Source organism: Pan paniscus, chromosome 10, assembly GCF_029289425.2.
Source record: "Pan paniscus chromosome 10, NHGRI_mPanPan1-v2.0_pri, whole genome shotgun sequence".
NCBI classification, from domain to species: Eukaryota; Metazoa; Chordata; class Mammalia; order Primates; family Hominidae; genus Pan; species Pan paniscus.
In genome coordinates this window covers 50,790,246-50,812,471 of record NC_073259.2, presented here as the reverse complement: position 1 = coordinate 50,812,471, position 22,226 = coordinate 50,790,246, and the positions used below count along the sequence as shown (strand labels likewise).

Genomic DNA, 22,226 nt, shown 5'->3' with positions numbered 1-22,226 from the left:
GTCCCCACCCATTTCCATAGATCTGGCCATCCTGCCCTGCAGGAGTACATTTCCCTGCCCCACTGCGTAGGACTTGGTCATGTGATCCGGTTTGGTCACTTGAATCTGAGTAGACACCAGGAGTCCTTGTATATACAAGCTTTCAGAGGCATTGCAAGCTGTTGCCAGGTTTCCTGCCAGGTTTCCTCTGCCATGAGAAGGGCATAGATAGGAGCTGCGCTTCATCCTAACTGCACAAATTTGATTTAAAATTTCTTAGAATTGTCCAGGCACGGTGGCTTACACCTGTAATCCCAGCACTTTGGGAGGCCGAGGTGGGTGGACTGCCTGAGATCGGGAGTTTAAGATCAGCCTGGCCAACACAGTGAAACCACATCTCTACTAAAAATACAAAAAATTAGCTAGGTGTGGTGGCAGGCCCCTGTAATCCCCTCTACTAAGGAGGCTGAGGCAAGAGAATCGCTTGAACTCGGGAGGCAGAGGTTGCAGTGAACTGAGATCGTGCCATTGCATTCCAGCCTAGGCAACAAGAGTGAAACTCCGTCTCAAAAAATAAAAATAAAAAATTAGAATTTTTGAAGTTTTAGAGTTATAGCTCTCTGCAGTGAAAGTTCTTTTTTTAACATGTAAAGACAATAAAAACAAAGTGCTAATGAATCATAAAAATATGTTTATTTAAATGTTTATCAATTGTCAGATTCTAAATATACATGAAAAGATTCCTGGAAAATGTCACACATTTTGTCTTAATGTTTGTAACTGGCTTAAGGCACATAATACAAAATACTTCTTCTGATACAGACATCTTCAAACGTTTAACCACATTGAAACAAAATTGCATTAGAGCTTTATATGGTACAATACATCTGTAATAAATGTTTGGGAGAAAAACACTTTGTGGGTAAAAAAAGTACACTAGTATTCACTGGCAAAAATCTATTAGTAGATTCCATTTGGTTTTTTTTGGTTTTCCGAGTAGATTTCCATAGAAAAATATATTTGTCTACATGTCTTTCAAAAGTATATTATATAATACATAGTTAAATTATCTGCATGAAAAAAACTCAATACCTGAGAATTTGCCAATTAATAGTTAATTTTTATACTCCCTTATGTTCTGGCTTTGAGAAACCTCTGATATAAAATAACTTAAACATCTCTAATAAAACTTTTACATATGTCAATATATTTTTATGTTTACCAAAATAAGATCTTCAAAATTAAAAGAATTCTCACATATTTAATTAATAGAATACAGTACATAACTTTGAGAAAATAGATTTTTAAAGAATATATATACACATACAAGAATTATAAAGGCAAAACAGAATATAAACATTATAAAAACAATGTATTGTTCTTATAAGTACAATCAAATTTGAGGTAGATTTTAAAAATTAAATTATATCATATCTTTATTATACCCACAAAATTTTTTATTTACTATTTAACCCAAACATACATTTTTAATACACAATTTGTACCTCATTTTGAGGACTATTTTTTAATTGAAGCCCCATAATCCACAAGCAAAAATTAAAGAAAAAATAAAAGAAGGTATCTAAACTGTATGAGTACAAAGTATAATGGCTCTGTGCTTTTTTATGTAACTATTGATTTGCTATTTGTCGGAAAGATTCAATAATGTTTATAGTAATTTTGAATGTTTATTATCCTAATATTTACTTGCTTCATTTTAGCAAGTAGAATAAACATTTCATTGTACAGTACAAAACTGAGCAGAGATTTACATGTGTGTTTATAGGTATAAAATAAGTGTGGTCCAGGCCAAGATGTTAAGAGCAACACTGTCTTGGTATAATTCATTCAATCCTGGTATTCTCTATTATAAATTATTATGTTCTTTAAAAAATATCCTGATTAGATATAAAATAAATTAAGATAGCTCTTAAATTTCTTTTATAGACCTTATTAAGCAGTGATTTGAATCCCTGATGAGCACCCTGAAAAAAAGGCAGAGACATATTGGACATGGAAATCTTGGGAAGGGAGATATAAAGAAATGAGCACCAGTTATTTGAATATTCCAGAGAATATCCCCTCTTCAGGGCATACTTCCCCCTTCTAAATGTTCATATGACTTGAATTGGGAGACCAGTAGCCATGTGAGGAAGACACTTTCCACAGTACCCTCCACATTTGCCGAAAAATCTAGTTCCATCCTGAAAATCGGAAGAAGAAATACAAAAGAATCTTATACAAGCTGGTATCTGTATGCAAATAGCAGAAAAAGTAAATGCTTTGAATCATATGGCTAAAATCATTAGCAGAGGTTTCCTATAACAATTGCATTTGAGGTCAAAGATCATACCCCTTTTGATATTAGTTCAAATTGGTGGACATGGGAAAGTTAAAGGATATTAGATAACCTGAGATTCATATTAGCTAGTTGAATATTATATACCATACTATAATTTAGACAATTTAAATCTCAATTAAGATTTAAATCCAATCCACATATTTCAATCTCAATCCACATATATTTCATCTAGGTATCTATTTGCTTCAGTGAGTGTATTAAAACCTCTCCCAATTTGCAATCCAGTATTTACATAATTTTATATAATAATCTCTTTAAATAAAAGAAAGATATTGTACAAACTTGACTTTAAAGGCATATAATTCATTTTATATCCCATTTATTTCAAGCATCTCGTGGAGGCATTAGAAACACACTCTGGAGAAAAGTATAGAAGGTGGCAAAATGGAGAAAATAAATAAATAAAAACTGGGCTGAAAGCAATCATTAGAATTAGAAAAGAACTAAAATGGGAGATTGTTCCATAAGCAGAGCAGTTCACCGAGGAACAGGTGGCAGAGGTAGGCTGAAGTGGGTTGGTCAGGACGTGATAGACGCCTCACGTCTTTAGGTCTACAAGTCAAGACTGAAGACATTTCCAGAACATGAGACAAAAATAGGTTGAACGCCTATCATATCTGGAAAAGGTAATTTTTTTTAAATCTAAGGGAGTAAAGATAGAGAAGAAAACTGTAGGTTCTTGGGACATTTTGAGATGGAAGAATGTTTTGAGACCGGAAGCTTTTGAAGTTACCTTCTCTTTCTAAAGCAATTTAACTCTGGAGAATCTGAGTACACAGAGAAGGGAATGGCAGTAAAATCTCCGAGTTGTATAATTCCCTATTCCCTCTGTTGAAGTAAAAACTCTATCTTCATTAAACTTCTTGGCAAAGGAAAATATGTTTGCATTTCTGTAAGTATATCTGGATTTTACCAGTCAGTTTCACACCAGGCATCAGATTTCAAGAACTAGTTATGTGCAACATTTTTGATTGAGATAGAACTTCTCAACGAAATGAATAATGAATTAATCTTGAGAAGTTAATAAAAACACAAATCCTTCATTAAGCACAATTTTATCATCTTCAGAAATAGAATGTTTTAAAGGCTATGACTATCAGAATACTAAATTTCATTTATGAGAAATATTTATATAAATAGGAGTATAACAAAATTTACTTTTATCATAAGAAATAAAAGTCATAAAACATTAGAGTATACCGGGGCTGTTGCTGGTGCTAATTTATGTGTAATATAGGTGAGAACACCTATAACCTAGATCCAGATTTACTATGAGCAGGGCTATGTTATCTAAGACACAATAACCATAAGTAATAGAAAGCATTTCATGAAGTGTACATGTTAGAACACCATACCTGCAGAAAATTAAGTGGATTCTACTTTGGATAATACAACATGTGCTATAGTTACAATAATTATAAGAATAAACTATAAAAATAGTTATAACTATATATATAAATACTACATAACAGTCTACATTTTTATACATAAAATAACAATGTTATCTAGATAAAGATAGGAAAACATGAGTACAACATAAATACATAATCCTAATTCTTGAAAAAACTGTGAAGAATATTTGTTAAATGACAAGTGTCTCCAACACCACCCCCATCACTAAAACAGTGAGGGAAGAAAACAAAAAATTTAACCCTCATTTTGAAATATTAAAACCTGTAAACCTTCAGTAATTAAAGTATAGTAAAAAGCATACCTTTCTTGAACATCTGTATTTCAAGTCATTAGCTCCAAACTTGAGATAGACAAAATCTATATGTCCTGGCATTTGGCAATTTATGTTCAAATATCTATAGCCTATATATGGATTCATAAATATACAAAACCTCCACATGCACATTAATACAAATGAATCCCATTTCATTTCATAAATTAATGTTGTGCTCCATTATATGTAATATACCCATTATATGCAATATCTCTTTAGTCATCAATTTCATATAAGTTTACATTTTAGGTAGAGAACCTTTAATGCTAGTTCATAGCTCAGAAGTATTTCAAACAGGCTTTTTGGTCCCGCAGGACTTACCTCTGATCTTCGTATGCTGACAGAGGTATAACTCCCCTGAGTGAGCCACTTTGCTGTGCTGGATATCTTCATCCCAGTTCCTGACAAATTAATGCTAAACTGTCCCTGAATTGCAAATAAAACAAAGAAAAATAGATGGAATTTACAAAATATTTGATTACAAATAAGTCTTCTCAATTGCAAGGGGCAACTGAATTAATACTATATAATGTTATTTGTGGAGAAGTAACTCTGCCCAACTCTAGGACTCTATGATTCGACAATTAGAACTAATGGTCCTGTAGAAATTAGCAAGTTCTGACAGAAATAGTGTTCACGGGGACCAACATTTGTTGCACTTTAACATTTCTACACGTTCCATTTTTGACCCTTCATTGCTAACTTCTATGCTGTTTCACCTGTTTGACATATTTTCCAGAATCTCTGTTATTGCCCCATTCCTTTTGTGGTAAGAATATTACTTCTTAACTCACCACACAAAACTATCTAATATAATATTATTTTCCTGGCAATTACATCCATTTTAAACACCAGAAACAGCGTGCAGATGTGTGATGCCACATGATTTACACACATTATGGTGTGTGGGTCCCCTATGAGCTTCATGATCTAATTCTTTCCAAGTGCAGGACCATTTTTATGTCAAAATACTTCAGACTATCTTTGTTAACAGTTACATTGTAAATATTAACTGAGAAAATGTGTTATAAAAATGGGTAACATTTGTGTCATATTTATATAATTTTACAGTACAGATTTAAACATTGAAAAGTAGAACTGCAAACAAGTTCAGTCTACTGACAATGTTCAGTAGGCATATAGATTCAGAACAATATTACGACATTCTTTAATTACCTCACAATATCTCAATGGCTTAAGACTCATGAATCTTGAGCAAGATTGTGATGAAACACTGGATTTTATATTATATGAATGAAAATATTATCTTGTCATAAAAGCAAAAGCTAAATAAACTCTCTGTATATATAATATGAATTATTAATATTGCTAAAACAAATAGATATCAATTTAGTCATTAACTTGGATTTCTTAGCAATCTTATATTGTATATTTCTCATTTAAAAACAAATAAAGATCAAATATTTGCATAAAACAATGACAATAAATGGAGAATTTTCCATTGCAGAAATAATTAGTTTTAGATAAATTTCAAAGAAAATGTATCACATACAACATCACTTGGTTATGAAATTTAGAATATGAACTCTATGTCAGCTTCATTGCTATATTCCCAGAGCCCAGAACAGGGCCTAAGTTCTCAATAAGTGTTTTTGAATGGATGAATTAAGTGCAGCATTAAAAACATTAAATAGTAGTATTATAAAAGTAAATACACAAATACATATATAAAACTCTTCAGACTCTGTGATAATGAATGACACTAAAACCAGACAAAGTCGTATTTTATGTTCACAAATATTTGAATAAAAAGAATTGATTCTTAGGATATATTATTCTATTTGATACTTAATCAACCTGATACAGGTTTTGCACTGTATACCTCCAATCTCACATTCCTTCTCAGATAGGTTTTTCACCAAATAAAGTTATTAAAAAATGAAAATATATTCTACCATGTAAATTTCTTGTAACCAGATGCTCCTTGAGTGCTCAATTGGGCCATGCAACCTAATACTGTTGTTCCATTCTTCCATTTGCTCTCTACCTCCCTGATCAATGTGCCTTAAAAATATTCAAATGTATACACATTGGAAGTAAAAGGAATAAATCTGACTGACTACTGAGAGCCTTAGGTGGTCATTAACACAATTAGTTGAGTCTAGAACTATCGATTGTTCCATTTCTCTGGACTAATTTTCATGATCTTTACTTCTGTTCTTAGTCCTCACTTAGAAAGCTAAATATGGTCTCAAAAAAAATGGTAAAACAATTATCTAAAATTTGGTATGATGTTGACGGAGGTAAAAATACATCTCACTCATTTGTTCAAAATTAACTGACTGGCAGACATGGTGTCAAGTACCATGAAAGTTCAGACAGATCTCACTCTAAATCTGTTAAGTGAAATAGCATATGTACCTAAAAAAAGTAATTCAACAAGAGAACTATAAGTGCCATAAAAAGGTACTTACACATTCCTATAGGATTTTAGAAGTAATAAATAAGTGAGTGTGAATAAGTGTGTTAATTCCAATACTTCATTTAAGATTAAAATTTAAACCTCAAACCTAATCTTTAACTTAAAAATTAGTTCAACACACGAGGTCCTCTCTCTCTCTCACTGTCTCTCTCTCCATACATGCATATGTAGTATGAAATGTCAGGAGAGTAGATACGTAGTATGAAACTTATCTCCTCTTCTACTCTCCTGACATTTTGAAGAAGCAGCCACTAAACAAAGTAAAATTCCAGTAGCCAAATCACAAATGGAAGGTAAAATGATTCAAAAGACCTAGGAATTCAATAAATTGGAATGTTTATTCTTGAGTAACTGGCTGCATCAAAGAAAAAGGTAAGTACGGGTATAAGATAGAGGAGAAGCATATAGATAGATGCAAGTTTTAATGTTTCACTTATTGGATTGACTGGTTGGTTCATGTGTGCTCATTAAATAATTATGTTTTACAGTTTTTAAATGTACTGTATACATTTTATTATGTATGTAATCTATAGATCTAATATAATACCAATACAAATTTTCCACCCAGAATCTTTGTACATACAGAGAGTTGATTCTAAAATTTATATAGAAAGGCTATGGATTTAAATAGTCGTAATAAGCTTACAAAAGAAGAATGAAGCTGGAGGACCCATGCTACTTTAACACTTATTGTAAAGCTATCCTAATCAAGACGTATGGTGTTGGTGAAGACAGAGACATGTAGATCAAAGGAAAAAAAAGACCCACATAAATATGGCCAATACTTTTGACAAAGTTAGAAAGGCAAATAAGTGGAGAAAACATTGTCTTTTCAACACATGGTGTTAGAACAGCTGTCTGTCTATATGTTTTTGACTCAGACAAAAAATCAAGTCTATAAATCCCTCAGACTTAATACAAAATTTAATTCAAAATAATTTGTAGGTCTAGGTATAAAGCATAAAACTATAAAAAGTTTTTGAAGAAAATTTCCAAAAGGAGAAAAATCTTAGTAATTTGAGTTTAATGATTTCTCAGAAATGACTCTAAATGTACAGTCCATAAAAGAAAAATTTGACTTTATTAAAATTGAAAACTGCTTTGTGAGAGATATTTAAAAGAAAGAAAAGACAAGGTTCGGACTAAAATGCTGTATCCAACAGAAGACCAGAACATATAAAAAAACTCAAAACTCAACCATAAGGAAACAAACAACTCAATTTTTAAAATGAGTAAGACTTGAAAACACATATCACCGGCCGGGCACGGTGGCTCACGCCTGTAATCCCTGCACTTTGGGAGGCTGAGGTGGATGTATCACCTGAGGTCAGGAGTTCAAGACCAGCCTGGCCAACAGGGTGAAACCCTGTCTCCACTAAAAATACAAAAATTAGCTGGGCGTGGTGGCAGTCACCTGTAATCCTAGCCACTCAGGAGGCTGAGGCAGGAGAATTTCTTGAACCTGGGAGGCAGAGGTTGCAGTGAGCTGAGATTGTGCTACTGCATACCAGCCTGGGCGACAGAGCATGACTCTGTCTCAAAAAAATAAATAAAAATAAATTTAAAAATAAGCATAAAAAGACAAAGGACATAAAAAGAGAGTAGGGGTAGCAATGTTGATAAAAGATAAAGGAGAATTTGAGTCCCCAATCATTAAACCATGACAAGGAAGTGCTAAAAGTAATAATCCTTAAAGAAGACATAACACATAATAAATATTATGTATCAAATCATAGAGAACAACTTTTATGAAGCAAAAACTATGAGATATGCATGGAGACACGGACACACCCTAATAATAGGAAAAATCAATATACCACTTCCAGTAACAAGAGAGATCAAGTGAACAAAAGTAAGGACATGATCTAAACAATGTAATCGAAAGGGTAGATCTTATGGATATATATTAAACTCTACACCCTGATAATAATGAATACACATTCCAAATATCTAACAACTGACTCTTAACATTCAAACTGGATGCTGGCCAAGACCCACTGACATTAGCCGAATACGATTATTTCTCTTACTTTTATGTAATTACCAACCAGTTAAATAGATCCACATTACTTTTGTTTTTTAAAAGTTTTTGTGGCTTTGCAAAAAGTACAAAACATTTACTTTACTTTACTTTCGACATATGCATTCTAAAGTCACACCACACTCCTTAACTTCATCTCATATTGCAATGTGGCGAAGTTTATTTTCCCTAAAGAGTGCCATATGTGTCCATACTCTTTTTAGCATTCCTATCCCAGACTATCCTGTCACATGCGAACACAGAGGATTTGGGTTTGATGAATCCCAAACAACAGAATAAGTTCTTTCTGTGACATCAAGCATCTGGAGAGTATTCATGCAAATGCTGTGTAACATAACACAGAATCTGGTTTATATATTACAGAACATCTCCAAAAATATTGGGCAGTTTGTATTTTTGGTAACAGTAGCCTCAAGGAGATAAATACAGGCTGAATATAGATGGGCACAGCTCCTTTTGACAGCATGTGTCTATGCCCAATAACAACCAATTTTGGAAATGGAGCTTTGCATTTCAGAAATGCCTAGAAAACCATGCAAGAGAGACATCTCGCCCCAGTAGGCAGGAAGAGCATTTTATTGCCGGTTCTGCCTATGACTTTCTTCAGGATCTTGGACAGACTGTTAACACAGAATGTCTGTTTCTTCAGCTATAAACTGGGCAATCGCAGTTTATAGCTATATAACTTTTTCAAGATCTTATAGGGAAAAAAGAGGATTACAGAGACATTGGAGAAAGGGAGTTAGAAAGAAATGGAAATAGCTATCTTATGATTTAAAAACCTGGTTGTGCAAATATCTCATTCAAATTCCATGTACATGAAGAAATATTTTATTTGTAATAATTGGACTTATGTTAAGGTATTTCCTATAAGAAAATTCATTAATAAAATAAAATAAAATTTTAATTCCATTTGACAGTTATATGATTTACTTGTATATGCGTCTCCTGTGATTTTCTTGATGTCTCACTGACCAGACCTTTCCCAATACAACATGTAATGACAAGGACCAGATTTCCAGAACTGGGTGACCTTTCCAAAGTAACAACATTTGTTAGGCCTTGTATTAGCAGACTAGGTTGCATTGTCAATTTACTTATCTCTAATTACATCAAATATATGACCAGAAGGCACAGCTTAAAAGGAGGATGGGTTGTTGGACAAAGTTGAGCAGTCTTGAGATAGGTTAACCATTGTAGAATGTATAATCTCCATTTAAGAGAGTTGAAATGGATGTGTCACCAACAAAAGACATCCACATATCAAGGAAAAACTGTTCAGAATGTTAAAAGTTTTAGATTACACATCCTTGACTTAAGAACAGGTATAAAAAGAGACAGTGCAGAACTTCAGGAGAGGAGGGACTCAGCAGAGAAAGGACAGTCCTGGGAAGGCAACTGAATGGAAAGTAGTAGGTCAGAGTCACCATGTTGGAGGTAGGTACTCATCACCAATATGGGTGAAATAGGGAATTGGGAAGAAGAATGGAAATAAATAGGGCTAACCAGCCTCAAAGATTGAATGAGAACATAGGATTCCTCTGCAAAGTTGCCTGCCTTTAAAAATACAATCATGTGAGGAAACACTTCTAGAATGGTGATGTGAGGAGCCCATGGACACTCTCTCCAGTGAAACAAACATGACTGTGAAAATGATAACTATAACCACCACTTAAAGTCTCTGAAATTTGTTCTATGGTTATACGGAAAAGGGAGAAACATTTATTCAAGAAAATCTTCAAGAAGACATTTATTCAAGAAGAAAATCAAGAAGATTTTCTTCTTGATTTCACCACACCAACATGGCACATGCATACATATGTAACAAACCTGCACATTGTGCACATGTACCTTAAAGCTTAAAGTATAATTAAAAAAAAAAAAGGTGAAAAGGGGCCAAGAGCCAGGGAATGCAGGCAACTTCTAGAAGCTGGAAAAGGCAAGAAAACAGATTATCTCCTAAAGCCTCCAGAAAGGAATGCAGCCCTGCTGACTGCTTGATTTTAGCCCAGTAAGACCCATTTCGGATTTCTGACTTCCATAACTGTTAAATAATAAATTTGTGCTACCAAGAAAAAAAAAAGAATATCTATTAAATCTAGGTAAGAACAGTGAGAACCTGTGGCATCTGAACCATGACTCACCCTCTTTTCCTCCTACCTCCCATGACTCACCCTCTTTTCCTCCCACCTCAGCAAGATGTTCATTCTAATCATGGTGAATGCAGTTAAGGATACAGGACTCCATTTCCCCCTAGCTCCCTGTTAAGGCTATGGTTTCTCTTTGAGACAGGCAGGCCACCAGCATTTCTCATCCCACCCAACTCTGTACTGCAGAAGTTGTATTATAGGCAAGAGTAGCTGAGAGTCTGAAGCTCCCTTCTTCCACCCAGTCCCTACTCACAGAGCAGTCAATCTATCCCAGGCATGGTAGATCAAGCACACTAGGCCTGAAATGTCCCCACAAAAAATCACTGGTAAGGCAGACACTCCATGCTGACAAGGTCAAAAGCCAAGAGGACCAGGGATTACTGCCATGACTCAGCACTCTATTTATTGAGCAGGGGTGTTACTCTGAGGAATGGGCCACTGTCCCTGTCCCCAGATCCACGGTATTGCAGAGCTTCTTCCCAGGGAGAGAATCAAGTTGTAAAAATAGGAAATTCACTAGCTTTTCCTATTGTGACTAGCTTATTTGGAATAAAACCTGGAGAAGTTCAAGTTTAGGTACTTTATGGAAAAGAAGATTTTAGTGGTGTGTTGTTAAGAGGAGGGTAGTAGCTCAATGAAGGCAAATGGTAGATAAGATTGAAGTTTAACAGAGAGAATCAGGGAATGAGGCAGCTAAGAAAGGCTCTTCTTGGGGACTTTCCTGATCTCAAAAACAGACTATAAGACTAATTGAGGCCATGGGGCCTCTATTTAATTGGATCAGATTATGGAGTTATTTATGCCCCCAAAATATTGTTGAAAGAATAGGGAAATCATCTAGCAATTAGTGGAGACTAAGAGCTAAGCATGATATCAGTAGAGACAGACCACGCATAAACTCAACACAATTTCAGGGAAAGAGAACTGAAGAAAGACCACCTAAGACTATTGTTATCCCTGAAGGAGAGGAGCATCACGGTCACTGTGCATGCCCAAGACTGTGCCCACTGAGGAGTAACATCAAAGGCTGCACACTACAAGGGAAATAGAATTCACTGAAACAGTTCAGCCAGGTAATTAAAAAAAATACACAAACAAAGAAGTAAACAATAACCATAACAAGAAGCCTCAGAAGGGAGGGTGAAATCAGTAATCACAGTTGCTAAAATACAGTACCTGAAATGTCCAGTTTTCAACAAAATTTATGAGGCATACAAAGCATGATGCATACACAGGAAAAAAGTCAAGAAAAACTTCCTTTGAGAGATATCAGATGTCAGACTAAGCTGACAAAAACTTCAAAGCAGCTAATATAAATATGTTCAAAGGACTAAAGAAACCATGTTTAAAAAAGTAAAAGGAGGTATGATAACTGTGTCTCATCAAATAGAGAATAACAATAAAGATGACGATATCATATTTTACAAAGAGTCAAAGGAAAACTCTGAAGATGAAAAGTACAATAATCAAGATTAAAAAATTCACAAAGGGGCTGAAATTGTCTACTGGAGCTAGTAGAATTTGCAAACTTAAAGGGATGTTAATGATGCAATCTGAAGAACAGAGAGGAAAAAAGAAGAAGAAAAATGAATAGGGCCTCAGAGGAATGAACATACACCATTAGGTGCACCAACATATGCATAAAAGAAGCATCAAAAGGACAGAAGAATTAAAAAGAGCAGAGAATATATTTGAAGAAATAATGACTGAAAATTTTCCAAAATCAGTGGTATATATTAAAATAATGACTGAAAACTTTCCAAAATCAGTGAAACATATTAATTTACCCATCCAAGAAGCTTAGTGGACTCCAAGCCAAGTAGACACAAAGAGATGCACATCAAATATGACACAGTAAAGACATTGAAAGACGAATGCAAAGAGAAAATCCCCAAAAACACCAAGAGAAAAAGGACCACATCCATGGAACCCAATAAGATAAACAGCTGACATCTATTATCTACTTAGAAGTCAGACAGCAGTGTGATGACATATTCAAAGTGCTGAAAATAAAAAACTGTACATCAATAATTTTTAATAAGCAAATCTATCATTCAGAAAGGAAGGCAAAATAAAGACACTCCTAGATAAACAAAACTGAGAGGACTTCTTGCTAGCACATCTACTTTACAAGACATACTAAAGGAAGTTCTTCAGGCTGAAATCAGGTAACATCAGACATTAATACAAATCAACTTAAAAAAATCAAGAGTGCTGATAAAGTTAATTATGTAGATAATTATAAAATATGCTATAATTGCATATGTCTTCACTTTTCTTATTTTAACTGATTTAAAAGCAATCGTATAAACCAAGGTGTATAGAAGTATATTATTGACCTGTAATATATAGACATGTAATATATTTGACAATAATGGCACAAATAAGACAGATGGAAGCAAAGCTGTTTTAGAGTTAGGAAATGACACAAGACGATAAGTCAAATCCACAGGAAGAAATAAAGAGAACCAGAAATACTAAATGAGAAGGTTTACGTAACAAACTCTATGAATATACAATTGCTCTATCTTCTCTCATATTATCTAAAAGACATAAAATTATTTAAGTTAATATAATACCAATATGTTGCAAGTTTGTTGCCTTTATAAATGGTATATGTATAACAAATATAGCAGAAAAAGAGAAGAAATAGGTCATTTATAGTAGTACTGTCTTTATATTTCACTGGAAAGAGAGGAATGTTCAATAGTAAAATGTAAAGTACATTCTGATAAGATATATATTGTAAGCCTTTGAATAACCACTAAGAAAGCAATTCAAAAATAATGAAAAAACAGAGGAAATTAAAATGTTACACCAGAAAACATTCACTGAATAAAAAGAAAGCAGTAAGGAGGAACAGTTGAACAAAGACAACATGAAACATATAGAAAACAAAAAGTAAAATGGCAGATGTAAATCCAGACATAGCGATAGTGATGTTAAAAAAACCCAATCAAAGGCAGTAATCCAACAAAATACTCTATAAGAGACATTCTTAAGAGCCAAAGATATAAATAAGTTGAAAGTAAAGGGATGAAAATATATATAGCAATTCTAACAGAACTGGAGTGGCCACACTAGTATCAGATAAATTAGCCTTTAAAACAAAAACATTACTGTAGATAAAGAAGAATATTTTATAATAATAAAAAGGTCAATATGTTAGGAAGTTATGACAGTTGTATATTCGTGTACAACAAAATCTCAAAATAAATGAAACAAAACAAAATACATAAAAGATTGAATTGAGAAACAGACAATTTAAAAATAATAGTTGCAGAGTTTCAGCAGATAGAACTAAGCAGAAGATCAACAAGAAAGAAGGAGTTGAACAACAATATAAACCAATAAGGTCTGTAGTCTATAGAACACTTCACCCAACAACAACAGAATGCACATTCTTCCCAAGAATGTATTGAATGTTTTCCAGGACAAACTATATGTTATGACATAAAATAAGCCTCAATAAATTTAGTGGATAAAATAACACAGAGCCTGTTTTCCAGTCACAATAAAGGTTGAAATCCAAAAAAAGAAAATTTGGGAAATTTACAAATATGTGGAAATTAAACTCCACACTCTTAAATAACCAATATATCAAAGACATAACTATAGATAATAGAAAATAAAATAAATGAAAGGAAACACAACATACCAAATATTTTGGGATGCAACAAAAGAATCGATTAAAGGAAAATTTATGACTACAAATGCCTATATTAAAAAGGAAAAATAATCTCAAATCAATAATCTACCCTTCTACCTTAAAACACTGGAAAAAGAAGAGCAGAGGATTGTAAGGGAATACTATGAACAATGTGTGACAACCAATTAGTCAACTTAGATAAACAAACAAATTCCTAGGGAGACATAACTACCAAAACAAATTCAAGAACAACAAAAATTTGAATACATCTATAATAAATAAAGAGAGTAAATTGGTAATTAAAACAACTTCCACGAAGAAAAGCCCAGGCTCAGATGGCTTTGCTGGTAAAGTCTACCAAACATATAAAGAATAATTTTTTCGCAAACTCTTCCCAAACAGTACAAGAGGAAAAAACACATCCCGCTACATTCTATAAGGCCACTATTTCTGTGATACCAAAATGAGACAGATATCACAAGAAAAAAAATGATACAACAATTTCTACTACAAATATGAATGAAATATTCTCAAAAAATAGTAGCAAACCAAATTTAGCAATATATGAAAATAATTACATCCCATGACTAAGTGGGATTTATCACAGGAACGCAAGGTTGTGTTTCAACATATAAAAATAAATCAGTGTGGTAACACTCTATCAATCCAGTAATGGACAAAAACCACAGGATCTTCTCCACAGAAAATCCAGCATCCTTTCATAATAACACTTAAGCTAGAAACAAAAGGCTGTGTCCTCAACCTGATCAAGGACATCTAGAAAATACTCCTAGCTGACATACTTAACATACACATGAAACTAACATACTTACTGCTGAAGGACTGAATGCCTTTTGCCTAATATTGGAAAACAAGGATGTTCACTCTTGCCACTTTTATTCAGTATTGTAATAGAAGATGTAGTCAGCACAATAAAACAAGATAAAGAAATTAAAGATATCTAGATTGAGGAGGAAGTAAAATTATCTTTATTCACAGATGACATCACTGTGTATAAAGAAAATCCTAAGTAATCTACTGTTACAACTAATAAATGAGTTCAGCAAAGTTGCAGAATTCAAGATCAATCCATACAAATATAGGCAAAAATTGATTATTTATTTGGGCCCCAGATTTGGGTTCTCCTTACCAACCACTCTACCTGTCAAAGCCTTCTTAATGTTGAGCTGGAACCTACTGCCCTATTAATGCCTCTGGAGGAACACAAGCAACCTCACTCCTCTTTCATGGTAGTTCTTTAAATATGTAAAGATCGTTACCATTGTCTCTCACTCTTTTCCTGGCTACCTTCTCCATTTTCCTTAGTTGACATGATTCAAACCCTTCTTTCTTTCCTGTGATCTCCTCCTACTCCTAAATAGATTGAAAATGATGTTTTACAGACAGAAATTTTAAAATAACTGTAATGTTCCAGTGTCAAATAAAAATAAATCCTTCAGTCTTGCTATTTTGTTTTGGAACCTTACGATTATATTAGGTTGTTTATAAATCACTCCCTGATCTAAAGGAGTCATACTGAACTCATGCTGGGCGAAGAAACACCTATGTCTTTTTCATGTAACATCACCACTTTCCGTTTGAGTTTCTGGACCTAAGTTAAGATGTATAGATTTATTCAGGTTCTTACTCATTTTAGCCTGTAGTTCTAGTGTCTCTTGATCTCCTTTAAGTTCTCTAACAGAAAATGTCCTCTCTTCCTAATATAAGCGTAACTTAGATGTCATATAATGAAAATTATAAATGGAATAGTCTAAGAAGAGACTATGACAAACTATTAACTACTTCTCTTCAAAATGATATCAATATAGTAATTACCACTTGTCTTAGGTAGTAGATTTGATTCATATATTCAATTAGCAATGAGTCACCAAAAGTGCTATATTCATCTAGCTTACAATTCTTCATCTATCATAAAAATGTTCTTTTCATTATCTATGTAAAATCTCTAGTTAATAATGTGAGATAAAATTTTCTTCTAGGAAACATGCTCTGTATTGGAAATCATGGAAATGACATAAGAGCATGTGAAGAGAACTCTAGAAATAAAGGATAAAAGCGAGAATAAAAATATGAAAATGTATCCAATATACATTTTATTGATAACAGACTGTCATTTGGAGGACATTACAGACCCAGGAAGCTAATAGAACTGATGTCAGCAGAAGTGTATGAAAGTCACATGCTTGTGATCCGTTCCTTTGCCTTTTGACAAATATCTATTCATTTCCATGGACTAAACGGAAAGATGAAGAAACTGATAACACATTATGGAAGAAGAAATAGAATCTGTTTAAAATTATTGTTACGCCTTTTAAACAAACCCAAAATTGGCAAAGGTTATCTATAACCTTTGAAACAAAGCGCATATGTGAAGTTTTGCATTTCTATTTACTTATGTTTCTTGCAATATTCTGGTTAAAAAAATGAATGAAGAGAAGCTATAATTTTTTTCACAAAGAAAGAAAATTAATCAAACAAATATGAAATACCTGTGGGCATCTGAAAGCACTGTAGCAATCTCCAGCTGTGGCAAATGGAACTGCATTTCCAAATATTGTTTTGGAAAAAAGAAGGTCCGTAGCTAGAAAATAATAAATAAAGCTCTTTAGCATGGAGACAATAATGCAATCTTTGTTGTCAAACAGAGTTTTCTTATTACTTACTTAGTAAATATACATATTTATATATTAATTTTAAAATTTTAAGCACAAATGCCACAATTCTGGTATATATCATAGAATAAGCTCTCATTGAACAAATTTTGTTTAATATAAAAATGTTCATATCATAAATTGCCCTAACAAATGGCAAGCACATTTGTAATTAAACAGAAGAGTTAAAACTAAATAAATGCATTATTACATTTGAAGTCATAGAATATCTGAAATAGGTAAAGTGGGGTCAGGAGCAAAATCACTGGAGAAAAAAAGGTTATGTAAACATAAATGACAAAACAATAAAATTGAATGCTTATAGACAGCACATACAAAAATTCATTTAGGTAATTCAAAATCTCTCCACAAAAAAGTATGCCATTTTCTTTTTTTCGTGTCTTATTGCATTATGTTATTCTTTTTATTTTTTTCAAACTTACTTTTGCTAACAGTGTTAGCAAAATTTCCTGACTGGTAATAATGCTGAAGAGTCTATATAAAGTATCAAAAATAGAGCCATTGGATTAAAACAGGCTGGAAGGAACACTAAAAGTCAGCTGCTTCAATCACCTATTCATGTTTGAATCAAATATTATCCCAACCAAATCATCTAGCCAGTGGCTGTCACCTCCACTATGTATTCCAAATCTCTTCACTTTCAAGACTGCAAAATCACTGCATGTCCCAGGATGACATCAGTCCTTCAGAGGCAATTCCCAAAGGTAGCATTTCTGGAAATATTTGTCATATCTCCAAAGGGCAGTTTCAAAAACCAGGAAGCTCTCCATGGTTTACCAGAGCCAGCTTGTACCAAATAGTAAGAGCCAACTCTGTGCATTTCTTCCCAAGCCCAGGTACAATGAGGTCATGTTGGTAGCTCATGATTGGTCAGGGTGGGAATATATACACCATGTATATATTAGTGCCTGACACCACAAATCAGACTTTTTCTTCCCTGGATAACTGGTCGTCATTCATCTGCACACCACTATTTATTTGTGGCATTTGTGGATTAGGCTGGGGCAGAGCAGAGACACAACTTTCAAAGCATCTATTGTTACTAACTCCAAAAGCATGTCAGTCAACAGCCAGTTTCATCAGCCAATTACACAATGATGACTCATAAGTATATATTCCAGTCCACCTGACTCTGATGAGTTACAGAACATATATCAAATTTCTATTGGGCATCATTACTTGGATGACCTACAGATATCTGTAATTTAACATGTTCAAAGCTAAATGCATTATCTTTTTCTCCAAATTTATTTGCCCTGCTCTATTTCCCATTTCACTAAACTGTACTACCATCTATCTTGTTATTTTAGAAACCTTTCTAAATATTCCATGTCACTAATTCTCACACCCCTTCTATCAGAAAATCCTGTAGTGTCTACCTCTTTAATATTTCTCAAATAGGTATCTTAACCCATGTTCCCAGTACTCATCACTTTTTATCTGAATTGTTACATTCGCTTCCTAATCATTTTTCATGGATACAATCTGTTCTGCCTCCAACCAACTCTATTCCTTCCTCTGCTTATGCCTTTATGCCTTTATTCCAATGGCTCCTATAACTTGCAAGATAAAATTCAATTGTATAGTTTAGTATGCACTGTTCTTCATGATCTGCTCCCTGCGAACTTTTCTAATAAGCTACCATCCCCCAACCTACATTTGATTTATGTTAGACAAAACTAGACTGCTTTTTATTCTCTGATATCACCAAAATGCTTCTCCCTTCCATGCTTTTGTTCATGCTTCTCCCTCCTCCTAAAACTCATTTTTTTGCCTCTTTTGTTAACTCAAAGTTGTCTTGAGATTGTTCAAACTATCTGTTCCTATAAACCTCTTGAGAAAAGCGAGGACTTTTAATTCAACAGATACTTATTTACAATATATTTTGCATTGGGCAGTATTATAGATATTGCGAACACAACAGTGGGTGAAACAGAGGCCAATGGAACCTGAGTCTTACCAGGAAGAGACAAGTTATAAAACAAATATTACAGTATGTTAGGGGTGATACTTGCTATGGAAAGAAAATAAAGCAGATAATAGAATGGGGAGGAAGAGAATTTAGTGGTGGAGAGTGGTTCTGGATGGTCTTATTTAGAAGATAAATTTCAGCAGAGACCCAAAAGAAATGAAGGGGTAAACCACACAGACAGCTACAGATGAATGTTCCCGGCAGATGGAACAGTAAGTGCGAAGGCCTTAAGATGGGGGCATGCCTGGTGTGTTCAAGGAACAGCAAACAGGCCACTGTGTCTGTAGTAGGAGTGATCATGGGGCTCAGGGCAGCAGAAAACTGAGAGGGAATAGAGGTGGAAAGGTCATGGTGACTCTTGTTGACCAGGGAAATGCACAATTTTGTCCATAACAGCATGCACATTGAAAATTCACCTGACAGAAGTTGATGATGAATTACATGTGGGTGTGGAAGAAAGGTAGAAGTTGAAGATGTTGCTAGGTTTTAGCTAGACTAAGTAGGATATTATTGGTGGCATTTACTGCAGTGGTAAACATTTGGGTTTGACAGCAGGTTTGGCAGGAAATGTTAGAAGTTCAGTTTTGGATACATTGAGTTTGACATGCCTATTAGACATTCATATGAATATGCTGAGTAGACAGTTGGATTTTGGAGGTTAGGGTAGCAATCCGAGCTGGAAATGTGCATTTGGGACTGTCATTTAATAGATGGTACTTGAAATCTATAAATTTAATGAGATTCCCAAATAACAACTGAATCCTATAGCTCCTCAACATTCAGAGTTGTAGAAGATGAAGAATAACTTGCCAAGTCAAGAAACAGTGAGAAAGACAGGAGAAAGAGTGGTCAAGAAAGACACAAAACCATTAGAGGATGGTGTCCTGGGATCCAAATGCTGCTGATGCATCATGTAAGATGGAAAACAAGACTTTATCATTGAATTTAAGGAAACAGGTTATTGATGACTTTGATAAGGACTGTTTCCTGGAAGTGATATGAATAAGAGATTGATTAGAGTATAGCATGGGGAAAGAGAATTGGAGAGTGCAAATTATAACTCATTTAAGAAATTTTACTATAAATGAACACAAAGAAACTGGTCAGTGGCTGGCTGGAAGGGTAGAGGTCAAGATGATTTGCTTGTGATTATGACAAAAGAAATAAAATGTTTCTCTATGAAGAATTTAAATGATTCAGCAGCAGAATTGAGGATGTGAGAGAGATTAGGAAATATGCTGAAATAACGTTCTTGAGTAAGTACAAGGCACTGAGCCTAGAGGACAAGGAGCAGGATTTGCCTTGGATGGGAGCATGAAGAGTTCATCCAGAGTAAACAGGAGAAAGCAAGGAGATAGGTAAAGATTCAGGTAGGCTGGTAGATGTGGCAGTGGGAACTTGAGCAATTCCCTTCTGGTTCTTATTTTCTCAGTGAAATAGCGAGCAAGATCACCAGCAGTGAGTTAGTAGAGTGGAGGTATTAAAAATTTTGAAATTTGAAGCTACAGGAGAAGGTATAAGTTAGACATTTAGAAAAGTAGGAGAGAGAATGGACTAGGGAAGTGCAATAGGATTATTTGGCAGTGCCATGGATCCGTGTAAGCTTAGTACTCATGTGTTTAAAATGGTATCAGTCAGAAGGGCTGTGTATTATTTGCCACATTCAGTTTTATGCTGCAAGCACAGAATGGGTGGAGATTTAATTTAATCAAGGCTGGATTTTTTACCATGCACGTTTAAGGAAGAAAAGGAGAGGAGAAACTGTATATATTTGACATTGCATGCTTGCATGCTCTGGGCCCAGACCAATGCCTGGCAAAATGGCAGCTTTGTTAAAAAGCAGTCTAGTTAACAGCAAATAAGCTATTGAGTGTCTATTAGAAACTTAGAACGCTAATAACATACTTATAACCATATACATCATTAAATAATAACCAATATTTATAGAGCATGTACTCTATCAGGGATGTCTAATCTTTTGGCTTCCCTGGGCCACACTGGAAGAAGAATTGTCTTGGGCCACACATAAAATACACTAACACTAAGAATAGCTTATGAGCTAAAAAAGTCACAAAAAAAATCTCAAAATGTTTTAAGAAAGTTTACAAATTTGTGTTGGGCCACATTCAAAGCTGCCCTGGGCCACATGAGGGCTGCAGGCTGTGGGTTTGACAAGCTTGTATTATATGTAAAACAATGACTAGATATGTTAGAAATATCATCTCTTAATCCTCACCAAACAAGAATAAAAAAAGAAGGAAAGAAAAAGGAAATGAAGAAAAAACCTTAGTAGTAGTTTCTCATTTTACACATGAGGGAACCGAGGCTTAAAGACATATGCCGAAAGTCACAGAGCTGATAAATAAAGAATTACACCCAGGCAGTCTAGAGTTTATTATTGTAACCATAGTAATATAATGCTTCCACACTGTAGTAGATGGTGGATGTTCAGTAAATGATAGCCATCATTATTAATAATAATGGTTCATAATTTTATGACTATAATTTATATATTATATATTCATGCATATACTGTCTTAATTTTTTTATTGCTTTCTATGACTTATGCACCATGCTAGGCACTGATGATTCAATGGCAATTGAGATGGAGTCTCTGCTAGTGAAATGCACTTTTTTGCCTCTTCATGTAGATATGTAACTTTCTGGACAGCAGCCTGCATTTGCCAGGTGCATATGAAGTTCTATAAATATGTTTTGACTTGATTGTATTATAAATTACTTTCTAGATAAGCAGTATGATCTATAATCTAAGGTCTATGAGTAGGACTTTTTTCCCTAATGCCAGTACTAACTGTATGAATGGAACAAATTGCTTAACTTCCATATTACTTACAACATTGTGATATAGTATCTGCCTTAATATAAAAGTGTTAAAAAGGTCAAATGAGATAATGTATGGGAAAATACCTGATAAATTATCATTAGAAACTAATGTAAATGATTACTTTAAACTCTGCAAAAAGCTTCCACAAGTAGACCGAGGATATTAACTTTCTTATCCTTAATGTACCTGAGGATTTTAAGGTAGAGGGTTTTATCTTGGAAGGGCAGTATCTTACTTGTTACTGTCATTACATTTTTATTAAGAGTCCCCAGCTGGGAGTGGTGGCTCACGCCTGTAATCCCAGCACTTTGGGAGGCCAAGGCAGGTGGATCACCTGAGATCAGGAGTTCAAGACCAGCCTGACCA

General features: G+C 34.1%; 1 protein-coding gene across 1 annotated transcript in view; it reads right to left on the bottom strand.

Moving 5' to 3' along the window:
- Positions 1–652: 652 nt before the first annotated feature.
- Positions 653–22,226, bottom strand: part of ADAMTS20 (ADAM metallopeptidase with thrombospondin type 1 motif 20) — a 191,725-nt gene continuing 170,151 nt past the window's right edge. The window contains exons 34-36 of the mRNA XM_055095736.2: positions 16,861–16,952; positions 4,389–4,493; positions 653–2,183 (exon numbers count right to left, since the gene is read on the bottom strand). Of these exons, the coding sequence (XP_054951711.1) occupies positions 2,094–2,183; positions 4,389–4,493; positions 16,861–16,952 (287 nt within the window). The 3' untranslated portion in view covers positions 653–2,093. The remainder of the gene's footprint in view (positions 2,184–4,388; positions 4,494–16,860; positions 16,953–22,226) is intronic.